This window comes from Procambarus clarkii, chromosome 32 (genome assembly GCF_040958095.1).
Source record: "Procambarus clarkii isolate CNS0578487 chromosome 32, FALCON_Pclarkii_2.0, whole genome shotgun sequence".
Lineage (NCBI taxonomy): Eukaryota > Metazoa > Arthropoda > Malacostraca > Decapoda > Cambaridae > Procambarus > Procambarus clarkii.
Genome location: NC_091181.1, coordinates 8,264,558 through 8,276,685, shown reverse-complemented (window position 1 = coordinate 8,276,685; position 12,128 = coordinate 8,264,558). Strand labels below are relative to the sequence as shown.

General features: G+C 45.4%; 1 protein-coding gene across 1 annotated transcript in view; it reads right to left on the bottom strand.

The window, feature by feature from the left end:
• Window positions 1–1,706: 1,706 nt before the first annotated feature.
• Window positions 1,707–12,128, bottom strand: part of LOC123759255 (uncharacterized) — a 267,157-nt gene continuing 256,735 nt past the window's right edge. The window contains exons 16-17 of the mRNA XM_069334751.1: window positions 1,923–2,052; window positions 1,707–1,793 (exon numbers count right to left, since the gene is read on the bottom strand). Of these exons, the coding sequence (XP_069190852.1) occupies window positions 1,707–1,793; window positions 1,923–2,052 (217 nt within the window). The remainder of the gene's footprint in view (window positions 1,794–1,922; window positions 2,053–12,128) is intronic.

Genomic DNA, 12,128 nt, shown 5'->3' with positions numbered 1-12,128 from the left:
TCCTGAACGGAGCATCTGGCACCAGCAAGAATGACAGAGGGCGGAAGGGTCCTACCATCAAAGGTAACCTTCACAACCCGAAGGGGCAGACGGCGATGACCACGAGGGGGACGAGTAAATGTATCCACCTGGAGGACAGAATTACCCTGGGCCTCGAGGATATGCTTGATATCCTCGTGCCAGTCCTTGAGATCCCTAACACCGGTCGCAACATGGTGCGGGAGGAGAACAGTGCCAACACTGGCATTCAACCGAGCGTTCTTCGAGACCCAAACAGGGGTCTCGCCAAGGCAGGATAAGGCGGCCAAGCGGGTGGCCGCATCCTGAGAAAGAGCAGCAACAACACGGGTACCAAGACGAGTGGGGTTGAAGGTGACAGAGGCATCCACGGAATCGACAAGATGCCTATGAAGGGAAAAATCGTCAGGAGGAGTTGAATCCAAAGGTTGGAAGTCAAAGAACTTAGTCCACGTAGCAGGACCAAACAAAGCATGGAACGAATTAGGATTGGAAGGGAGCATACGAGAGCGGCCGTGGCAGGGAAGGCGATGAGAATCCTTAGAGAGAGACGGGTCAAAGGTGTAGTAGTCACAAGAAGAGATGGAGCCGTGCAAGGGGACGAGACGGTCACCACAGCAGGCTTGGGGCTGGACCCAACCACAGAGGAGGGGAGGGGAGCAGGGAGGAAGAGTCCGGTCTGGGCCTAAACCGGATCCTTTAGTGGGGACTACAGATCCCGGTCTTCCAGGACGGTCCGACTGAGGGGCCTGGTCGCCCACCCCATGAGCCTGGGTAAGAGAAGTCAAGTCGTCATCCATGCAGCAAACCAATATATACGGGATGGGACCTGGAACCAAGGAATACCACCTACCAGGGCAGCCAGGGAGGCCGATCGCGGGCCAGTGCAGGAAGGGTGCGTCGTCCCTAGCGGTGCTGCCCCTTTTCAACAGGGGAGTCCTACTACTTCGTTCATTCTCACACACTGGTGCTAAGACCCCAGTCTCCCTATCGCCCCAGCCTGGACACCCAACCATCCACTCAGGGCGGCCCTCACAGGCGACCCCTCCAGCGGGTGGTCCAATGGCTCACAAGGCCCCTACATGATGCCCTTCAGCACATACACCTCCCAAAAAGGGGCACAGGCAACCCACACCGGTCCTATTGTGGTGTACGTGAGCCCCTAACGTACACCAAAAAGGAGGCACCACGGAGGTGGTGCAGTCAGGTGTACAAGTTTCATGCAAATCGTCCGATAAACAAATATGAAAAATAAAATTGAAAAAAAAAAAAAATTAACATTATTTTTTCGATAAAACTAATTATTATTATTTTTTAATATATGCTATTGTGATAGCTGAGAGCTATAGACCGACACGATTGATTAATGTTTTTTTATATCTAGTCAAAGAAGAATTTTTTTTTTATATATCAGAAGTTTTTATTTTCCACATAGCCTATGTAAATGTTGTACACCATTCTTGTTTTGCCTTCAGATCATTAGCTTTGATCTTTTTCCTTGTGTTTTGGAGATCAGTCTTGAGCATTAGTTAATCTCTTTAGCCTCAGTTAATGAAAAAAATACTGATGTAAAATGTTAGCATGAACGTATATTTAGTTCTCGGTAAATTAATATGTATTTGAAAACTCAGATCTTGTAGTTCACATGAAACAAACATGATAAATATTCCCAGTGATGAGGGCGTCCATCAGTGTTGAGTGCTGCCGGCCACAAGCTCCAGACACAACACCAGAACACTGATAGAGTGACCACCAGCGAGGAGGACAAACATTCCCTGCAATTATAATGGTAAGTCAGTTACATGCACACACTCACAAACACACACATTAAATTACAGGCTTGAGCGTTTGTTAACAAAAATGTCATTATTTATATGTACACAAATCTGAAACAGCTTCATTACCATCACGTTGTTAAGAGAAAGTGACTCCTGGACGGTGATGGTGGTGGGCGCCTGGGAGCACACAGTGGAGTTGGGCTGGGCGGCCCTCATCCAGTACTTGAACAGTCCCGCCTCTGTCATTCCCAGGATCCTTGTACACCGTAAACATTTGTAATATATTCTCGTTAGTTACATGTCATTTTATTCTTTTCCTCGTGAAATAAATGGATAGATCAATATATAGATGAGTAACTAGATGTCTAGATCAATGGATGCATAGAAAGATGGATGGAAGGGTTGATGAATGGATAGATAAATATATAGACGGATAAATGGATGAACAGATGGATGGATAGATATGTGATATAGCGATGGATATATTGATGATATATGGGAATCCAACAAACACGAAAACGTTTTCTTACATTATTTTGAGACAGAAAAATGACACTATAATTATTTATATAAAGTCTTCTTTTGGACGTATAAAATACGTTTATTTCGTTGACCAAACCACACACTAGAAAGTGAAGGGACGATGACGTTTCGGTCCGTCCTGGACCATTCTCAAGTCGATTTGAGAATGGTCCAGGACGGACCGAAACGTCGTCGTCCCTTCACTGTCTAGTGTGTGGTTTGGTCAACATATTTCAGCCACGTTATTTTGACTCCTCGTCTGCATACGTTATTTTTGTTCAATCGAATCAAAGATCTTTTTTAACAAACGTACAAATGAAGTTTTAATACGTTTCTACTCTAAATTAAGTACATTTACTAAATGTATGTGTATGTGAATGCATTTACTATTTGTATTTGCAGAATCGACATACTAGCTCTTGGACCCCACCTTTCTAACCAATTTTTTTTTCTCTAGTGTCTATTACATATATTTCTCTTACACACGTGTGCACACACATCCCAGGGAAGCAGCCCGTAACAGCTGTCTAACTCCTCGGTACCTATTTATTGCTAGGTGAAAAAGTGCATCAGGGTGAAAGAAACTCTGCCCATTTGTTTCCGCCTCCACCAGGGATCGAACCCGGAACCTCAAGATTACGAATCTGAAATGCTGGAAACTCAGTGGGCAGGATGAGGTTGTATGGAGGTTGTGACGGTGTGTGTGTGTGTGTGTACTCACCTAGTTGTACTCACCTAGTTGTGCTTGCGGGGGTTGAGCTCTGGTTCTTTGGTCCCGCCTCTCAACCATCAATCAGCAGGTGTACAGGTTCCAGAGCCTATTGGGCTCTATCATATCTACACTTGAAACTGTGTATGGAGTCAGCCTCCACCACATCACTTCCTAATACATACCTTTTGTCAACCACTCTGACACTAAAAAAGTTCTTTCTAATATCTCTGTGGCTCATTTGGGCACTCAGTTTCCACCTGTGTCCTCTAGTGCGTGTGCCCCTTGTGTTAAACAGCCTGTCTTTATCAACCCTGTCGATTCCCTTGAGAATCTTGAATGTGGTGATCATGTCCCCCCTAACTCTTCTGTCTTCCAACGAAGTGAGGTTTAATTCCCGTAGTCTCTCCTCGTAGCTCATACCTCTCAGCTCGGGTACTAGTCTGGTGGCAAACCTTTGAACCTTTTCCAGTTTAGTCTTATGCTTGACTAGATTTGGACTACATGCTGGAGCCGCATACTCGCGGATTGGTCTGACATATGTGGTATATAATGTTCTGAAAGATTCCTTACACAAGTTTCTAAAGGCCGTTCTTATGTTAGCCAACCAGGCATAAGCTGCTGATGTTATCCTCTTGATATGAGATTCAGGGGACAGGTCTGGCGTGATATCAACCCCCAGGTCTTTCTCTCTCTCTGACTCTTGAATTATTTCATCTCCCAAATGATACTTTGTATCTGGTCTTCTGCTTCCTACCCCTATCTTCATTACATTACATTTGGTTGGGTTAAACTCTAACAATCATTTGTTGGACCATTCCTGCAGCTTGTCCAGGTCTTCTTGAAGCCTCAAGCTGTCCTCCTCTGTCTTAATCCTTCTCATAATTTTGGCGTCGTCAGCAAACATTGAGAGGAATGAGTCTATACCCTCTGGGAGATAATTTAAGTTAAATCAGAAACAGGATAGTTCCGAGTACAGAGCCCTGTGTGTGTGTGTGTGTGTGTGTGTGTGTGTGTGTGTGTGTGTGTGTGTGTGTGTGTGTGTGTGTGTGTGTGTGTGTGTGTGTGTGTGTGTACTCACCTAGTTGTGCTTGCGGAGGTTGAGCTCTGGCTCTTTGGTCCCGCCTGTGTGTGTACTAACCTAGTTGTGTTTGCGGGAGTTAAGCACTGGCTCTTTGGTCCCGCCTCTCAACTGTCACTCAACTGGTGTACAGATTCCTGAGCCTATTGGGCTCTATCATATCTTCATTTGAAACTGTGTATGGAGTCAGCCTCCACCACATCACTGCTTAATGCATTCTATTTGTTAACTACTCTGACACTGAAAAAATTCTTTCTAATGTCTCTGTTGCTCTTCTGGGTGCCAAGTTTCCACCTGTGTCCCCTTGTTCGTGTTCCACCCGTGTTAAAGAGTTTGTCTTTGTCCACCCTGTCAATTCCCAGTGGTTATCATGTGTCCACTTACTCTTCTGTTTTCGAGGGATGTGAGGTTCAGCTCCCTTAGCCTTTCCCCACGTAGCTCATACCTCTCAGTTCCGGGACCTTTTGTGATGTACTGTGTCAAAGGCTTTCTGACAGTCCAAGAAAATGCAGTCTGCCCACCCTTCCCTTTCTTGCCTAATTTGTGTTGCTTGGTCATAGAATTCTATTAGACCTGTGAGGCACGATTTACCATCTCTGAACCCAAGCTGGTGGTGTCTTACAAAGCAGTTTCCCTCCAGATGCTCTACAAGCCTTTTCCTCACAAACTTCTCCATCACCTTGCATGGTATACAAGTTAGAGAAACTTAGAGTTCAGTGCCTCTTGCCTGACACCCTTTTTGTAAATTGGGACTACATTAGCTGTCTTCCAGCGTTCAGGAAGGTCTCCCGTTTCCAGTGACCTGTTATACCCCATGGAGAGTGGTACACTTAGTGCCTCTGCACCTTCTTTTAGTATCCAAGGTGAGATTCTATCAGGCCCAACAGCCATTGTCACATTCAGCTCCAAAAGATTTCTTTTGAACTCATCACTGCTGAGGTCAAATTCCTCCAAGGTTGCTTGGTTTGCCTCCTCATTTAGTACAGGAACCTCTCCTTGTTCTATTGTGAAGACCACCTGGAATCTCTTGTTGAGTTCTTTACACACCCCCTGTCGTTCTTTGAGTATCTGTTATTCTATTTTCTCAGTTTCATCACTTGTTCCTTCACTGCTGTTTTCCTCTTGATGTGGCTGTGGAGCAGTTTTGGTTAGGTCTTAGCTTACTCACGATGTCATTTTCATACTGTCTCTCTGCTTCTCTCCTCACTCTGAGGTACTCATTTCTGGCCCTCTGGTATCTCTCCCTGCTCTCCGGTGTTCTGTTGTTCCTGTAGTTTCTCCATGTTCTTTTACTCAGTTGCTTCGCTACCTTACATTTCTGGTTGAACCACAGATTTTTCTGTTCTTTTTTCGTTTCTCTCCTTTTGGACCGGGATAAACCTGTCTGCAGCTTCCTGGCACTTCTGGGTGACATAATCCATCATGTCCTATCCAGTCTTGTATCTAAGTTCTGTGTGCGTGTGTACTCACCTAATTGTGCTTGCGGGGGTTGAGCCTTGGCTCTTTGATCCCGCCTCTCAACTGTCAATCAACAGGTGTACAGATTCCTGAGCCTACTGGGCTCTATCATATCTACATTTGAAACAGTGTATGGAGTCACCTTCCACCACATCACTTCCTAGTGCATTCCATTTATTAACTACTGTGACACTGAAAAAATTCTTTCTAACGTCTCTGTGGCTCATCTGGGTACTAAGTTTCCACCTGTGTCCCCTTGTTCGTGTCCCACTCGTGCTGTAGAGTTTGTCTTTGTGAACCCTGTCAATTTCCCTGAGAATTTTGTAGGTGGTTATCATGTCTCCCCTTACTCTTCTGTTTTCCAGAGATGTGAGGTTCAGCTCCTTTAGCCTTTCCTCGTAGCTCATTCCTCTCAGTTCCAGGACGAGCCTGGTGGCATACCGCTGAATCTTCTCTAAATTTGTCTTGTGTTTAACTAGGTATGGACTCCAGGCTGGAGCTGCATACTCCTGGATTGGTCTTAGATAAGTGATATACAAGGTCCTGAACGATTCCTTATACAAGTTTCTAAAGGCAGTTCTTATATTGGCCAGTCTAGCATATGCCGCTGATGGTATTATTTTGATGTGGGCCTCTGGGGACAGGTTCGGTGTGTTATCAACCCCCAGATCTTTCTCTCTATTTGACTCTTGTAGGATTTTACCTCCCAGATGATACCTTGTGTTCAGCCTCCTGCTCCCTTTGCCTAATTTCATTACCATACACTTTCCTGAGTTGAACTTCAGCAGCCATTTTCTAGTCCATTCCTCCAGTTTGTCCAGGTCATCCTATAGTCTCTGTCTATTTTCATCCGTTTTGATTCTTCTCATAATTTTTGCATCATCAGCAAACATTGAAAAGAACGAGTCTATACCCTCCGGAAGATCGTTTACATATATTAGAAACATGATGGGTCCAAGTACTGAGCCCTATGGGACTCCGCTGGTGACATCTCGCCACTCTGATGTCTCCCCCTCTCACCGTTACTCGCTGTTTCCTGTTGGGTAATTACTCCCTTATCCACTGGAGCACCTTCCCTTTTACTCCTGCCTGTTGCTCCAACGTTTTTAACAGTTTTTTATGGGGTACTGTGTCAAAGGCTTTCTGGCAGTCCAGGAAAATGTAGTCAGCCCACCCTTCTCTTTCCTGCCTAATTTTTGTTGCCTGGCCATAGAATTCTATTAAACCTATGAGGCACGATTTACCATCCCTGAACCCATGTTGGTGGTGCGTTACAAAGTTATTTCCTTCCAGATGCTCTACGAGCCTTTTCCTCACAATCTTCTCCATCACCTTGCATGGTATACAAGTTAGGGAAACTGGCCTGTAGTTCAGTGCCTCTTGCCTGCCACCCTTCTTGTATATTGGGACTACGTTAGCTGTCTTCCAACTTTCTGGTAAGTCTCCTGTTTCCAGTGACCTGTTATACACCAAAGAGAGTGGGACACTTAGTACTTCTGCACCTTCCTTTAGTATCCATGGTAAGTTTCTGTCAGGCCTAACAGCCTTTGTCACATCCAGCTCCAGCAGAAACGTTTAGACCTCATCACTGGTGAGGTCAAATTCCTCCAAGGTTGCTTAGTTTGCCTCCTCATTTAGTGCAGGGGCTTCTCCTTGTTCTATTGTGAAGACCTCCTGGAATCCCTTGTTGAGTTCTTCACACACCTCCTTGTCATTCTCTGTGTATCTGTTCTCCCCTTTTTTTAATTTCATCACTTGTTCCTTCACCGTTGTTTTTCTCCTGATGTGGCTGTGGAGCAGCTTTGGTTGGGTCTTCGCTTTACTCGGTATATCATTTTCATACTGTCTCTCTGCTTCCCTACTCACTCTGAGGTACTCATTTCTGGCCCTCTGGTATCTCTCCCTGCTCTCCGGTGTTCTGTTATTTCTGTAGTTTCTCCATGTTCTTTTACTCAGTTGCTTCGCTACCTTGCATTCCTGGTTGAACCATGGGTTTTTCTGTTGTTTTTCGTTTTTCTCCTTTTGGACTGGGATAAACCTGTCTGCAGCTTTCTGGAACTTCCGGGTGACAAAATCCATCATGTCCTGCACATTCTTGTCTCTAAGTTCTGTTTCCCATGGTATTCCCCTGAGGAAACTCCTCATCTCGTCACATTTTCCTCTTCGGTAATTTAGTCTTTTCCCCTCCACTCCCATCCTTGGATAGGTTATCCCAACCTCCACCAAGTACTCAAAAGTCAGTACACTGTGGTCACTCATTCCTATGGGGGCTTCAACTTTGCCTTATTTCTGACTCATTCAGGGTGAATATCAAGTCGAGTCTAGCTGGTTCATCATTACCTCTCACTCCTGTGGGTTCCCTGACATGCTGGCTCAGAAAGTTCCTTGTTGCCACTTCCAAGAGTTTAGCTATCCATGTGTCTGCACCACCATATGGGTCCCCAATCTCCCAGTCTATCTTTCCATGGTTGAAATCGCTCATGATTAAGAGTCTTGAGCCATTCCTGCAGGTAACTGAAGCAACTGAACCTCCTCCACATCACTTCCTAATGCATTTCATTTGTCTACTACTCTGACACTGAAAAAAATCTTTCTAACGTCTATATGGCTCATTTGGGAACTCAATTTCCACCTGTCACCCCTAGTGCATGTGCCCCTTGTATTAAAAGTCTTTATCAACCCTATCAATTCCTCTGAGAATCTTGTATGTGATGATCATGTCCCCTCTAACTCTTCTGTCTCCCAGTGATGTGAGGTTTAATTCCCGTAGTCTCTCCTCGTAGCTCATATCCCTCAGTTCGGGTACTTGTCTGGTGGCAAACCTTTGAATCTTTTCCCGCTTAGTCTTATGCTTGACTAGATATGGACTCCATGCTGGAGCCGCATTCTCCAGAATTGGTCTGCTATATATGGTATACAATGTTCTGAAAGATTCCTTACTCAAGTTTCTAAAGGCCGTTCTTATATTAGCCAACCTGGCATATGCCGCTGATGTAATCCTCTTGATATGACCTTCAGGGGACAGGTCTGGTGTGATATCAACCCCCAGGTCTTTCTCTCTCTCTCTCTCTCTGACTCTTGAAGTATTTCATCTCCCAAATGATACCTTGTATCTGGTCTCCTGCTCCCTACGCCTATCTTCATTACATTACATTTGCTTGGGTTAAACTGTAACCACCATTCCTGCAGCTTGTCCAGGTTTTCTTGAAGGTTCTCAAGCTGTCCTCCTGTCTTAATCCTTCTCATAATTTTGGCGTCGTCAGCAAACGTTATAGGTCCTCCCTTATCCACTGGAGCGCCCTACCAGTTACTCCTGCCTATTTCTCCAGTTTATCCATCAGTTTTTTATGGGGTACTGTGTCAAAGGGTTTCCGACAGTCCCAAAAAATGCAGTCCGCCCATCGTTCTCTTTCTTGCTTAATCTTTGTCACCTGATTGTAGAATTCTATATAGCCTGTAAGGCAAGATTTACCCTCCCTGAATCCATGTTGATGGGTTGTCACAAGTCCCTTCTCTCCAAGTGTGTTACTAGGTTTATTCTCATGATCTTCTCCATCACCTTGCATGGTATACAAGTTAAAGACACTGGCCTGTAGTTCAGTGCCTCTTGTCTGTCACCATTTTTGTATATTGGGACTACATTAACCGTCTTCCATATTTCTGGTAGGTCTCCAGTTTCCAGTGACCTACTATGGAGAATAGCAAACAAAGTGCTCTTGCACACTCTTTCAATACGTATGGTGAGATTCCGTCCGGCCCAACAGCCTTTCTCATGTCCAACTCCAATAGGTGCCTCTTGACCTCATCTCTTGTAATTTCTAACCCTTCTGCTAGCACCGTGACCTCTCCTTGTTCTATTGTAAAGACCTTCTGGAACCTCTTGTTGAGTTCTTCACACACCTCTTTGTCATTCTCTGTGTACCTGTCCTCACCCGTTCTAAGTTTCATCACCTGTTCCTTCACTGTTGTTTTACTCCTGATGTGACGGTGTAGTAACTTTAGTTCGGTTTTGGCTATATTAGTTATATCATTTTCATACCTTTTCTCAGCTGCTCTTCTCACACTAACATACTCGTTCCTGGTTCTCTGGTATCTCTCTCTACTTTCTGGTGTTCTGTTATTACGGAAGTTCCTCCATGCCCTTTTCTTCAGCTCCTTTGCTTTCATACATTCCTATTAAACCACTAAACCAAGAGTCAAATAGAGAGAAGGATCTGGGGGTTGATATCACACCGAACCTGTCCCCAGAGGCCCACATCAAAAGAATATCATCAGCGGCATATGCTAGACTGGCCAACATAAGAACTGCCTTCAGAAACTTGTGTAAGGAATCTTTCAGAACCATGTATACCACTTATGTAAGACCAATCCTGGAGTATGCAGCTCCAGCCTGGACCCCATACCTAGTTAAACACAAGACAAAGTTAGAGAAGATTCAGCGGTATGCCACCAGGCTCGTCCCGGAACTGAGAGGATTGAGCTACGAGGAAAGGCTAAAGGAGCTGAACCTCACATCCCTGGAAAACAGAAGAGTAAGGGGAGACATGATAACCACCTACAAAATTCTCAGGGGAATTGACAGGGTGGACAAAGACAAACTCTTCAGCACGGGTGGGACACGAACAAGGGGACACAGGTGGAAACTTAGTACCCAGATGAGCCACAGAGACGTTAGAAAGAATTTTTTCAGTGTCAGAGTAGTTAATAAATGGAATGCACTAGGAAGTGATGTGGTGGAGGCTGACTCCATACACAGTTTCAAATGTAGATATGATAGAGCCCAGTAGGCTCAGGAATCTGTACACCAGTTGATTGACAGTTGAGAGGCGGGACCAAAGAGCCAAAGCTCAACCCCCGCAAGCACAATTAGGTGAGTACGGCTTCTTCTTTTGCTTCTCGTTATTTTCCTGTCGGGCCGGGATAAACCTGCTTACAGCCTCCTGACACTTTTGGGTGACATTGTCCATCATGTCTTGTATGGACTTAGTTCTGAGTTCTGTGTACCGTGGTATATCACTTAGGAATTTATTCATCTCCTCATAGCTTCCCTTTCGGTACGCCAGCCCTTTGTTTCCCAGTTCTTTTTGGGGGAGATAATTCCTAGCTCAACCAGGTACTCAAAGCTCAATACAATATGATCACTCATTTCAAAAGGGGCTTCCAACTTAACTTCTTTTATATCCGACTCATTTAGGCTAAATATCAGATCGAGCACAGCTGGTTCATCTTCTCCTCTCATTCTTGTCGGTCCCTTGACGTGTTGAGTTAGAAAGTTGTTGGAATATTAACTGGAAGTAGGGAAAGGTTTGAGTTCCATAATTAGTACTAATAAAAGTTTTGCTTCTCTCGTTAGGCTAATGCTTTTGTAGCGAGTATATTATTGGGATAATCCACTCGCTACACAACTCCCCCTCCCAGGGGATGAAAGGAAAAACACTTGATCAACCTAGCCGGTCAGTCAATTGTACGCCCAGCTCGCATTGTATAACCCTCAAAGTTAACTTCCTCCTCTTCGCTGATATCATCTAACTGGGGTCGTAGGGTGGGAGGTCGCACTGGGTCGTCCGTCGTCGTAGGATCAGATGATGGTGCAGCTAGTAACTGGGGTTGTAGGGTGGGAGGTCGTACAGGGTCGTCTGTTGTCGTAGGTGGTGGTGCTGCTGATAACTGTGGTCGAAAAGTGAACAGCGTAGTCGGCGGATGTGTCTCTGGAGGAATGTCTAGGGCAGCGTCACAGTGTGCTGGTTTAAGGCGATCGATGGAGATGTTTACCTGCGGTCCTCGGCGTTCAATGGTGAAGAACTTCGGTGTTCGAGAATCCACTTTAAATGGTCCTTCGTAAGGTGACTGTAGAGGGCGTTGAACAGCGTCGCTTCTTACAAACACGTGTTTAGTTGCGTGGAGCTCATGAGGCACATACGTAGCATGAGTTGTCAGTTGGCATAGTGGTGTAGGCCGAATGCTTGTCACAAAAGTGGGGTCTGGGGGTGTGATGATTGGCGTCAGGGTTAAGAATTCGCCCGGAAGCCGCAGCCTAGATCCATAAGAATTCGCCCTAGATCCGCAGGCTAGAGCTGAGTCAGTGGCCTGGACCACTGACTCAGCTGAGAAGTTGATTAATGGGATTGCTTCCGGACATCTGGAGAATCGATCGATGCAGGTGAGTACATAAGAATATCCGACGGTAATGGTCCAACGATGTCTACATGCACCATCTCGAAACGGTCAGAAGGTAACGGGAACTGTTGAAGAGGGCTCTTTGTGTGTCGATGTGTTTTCGCTCGCTGGCACTGGAGACATGAGCGAGTCCATCGTCGAACATCGGCATTGATTCCTGGCCATACGACACACTCCGTTAGTAGTTTCTGGGAAGCACGTACTCCTGGGTGTGCTAGGGAGTGAAATGCTGAGAATGTTTTTCAGTGAAACTGGGCAGGAATGTAGGGCCTAAATGCTCTCGTCCGTGAAGTGTCACAGATTATACTTCCGCCACCTTCCATGGGAATCTTTATGAACCGGAGAGCTGTGTCATATGTTCGTAATCGCTGCAGATCAGGGTCTT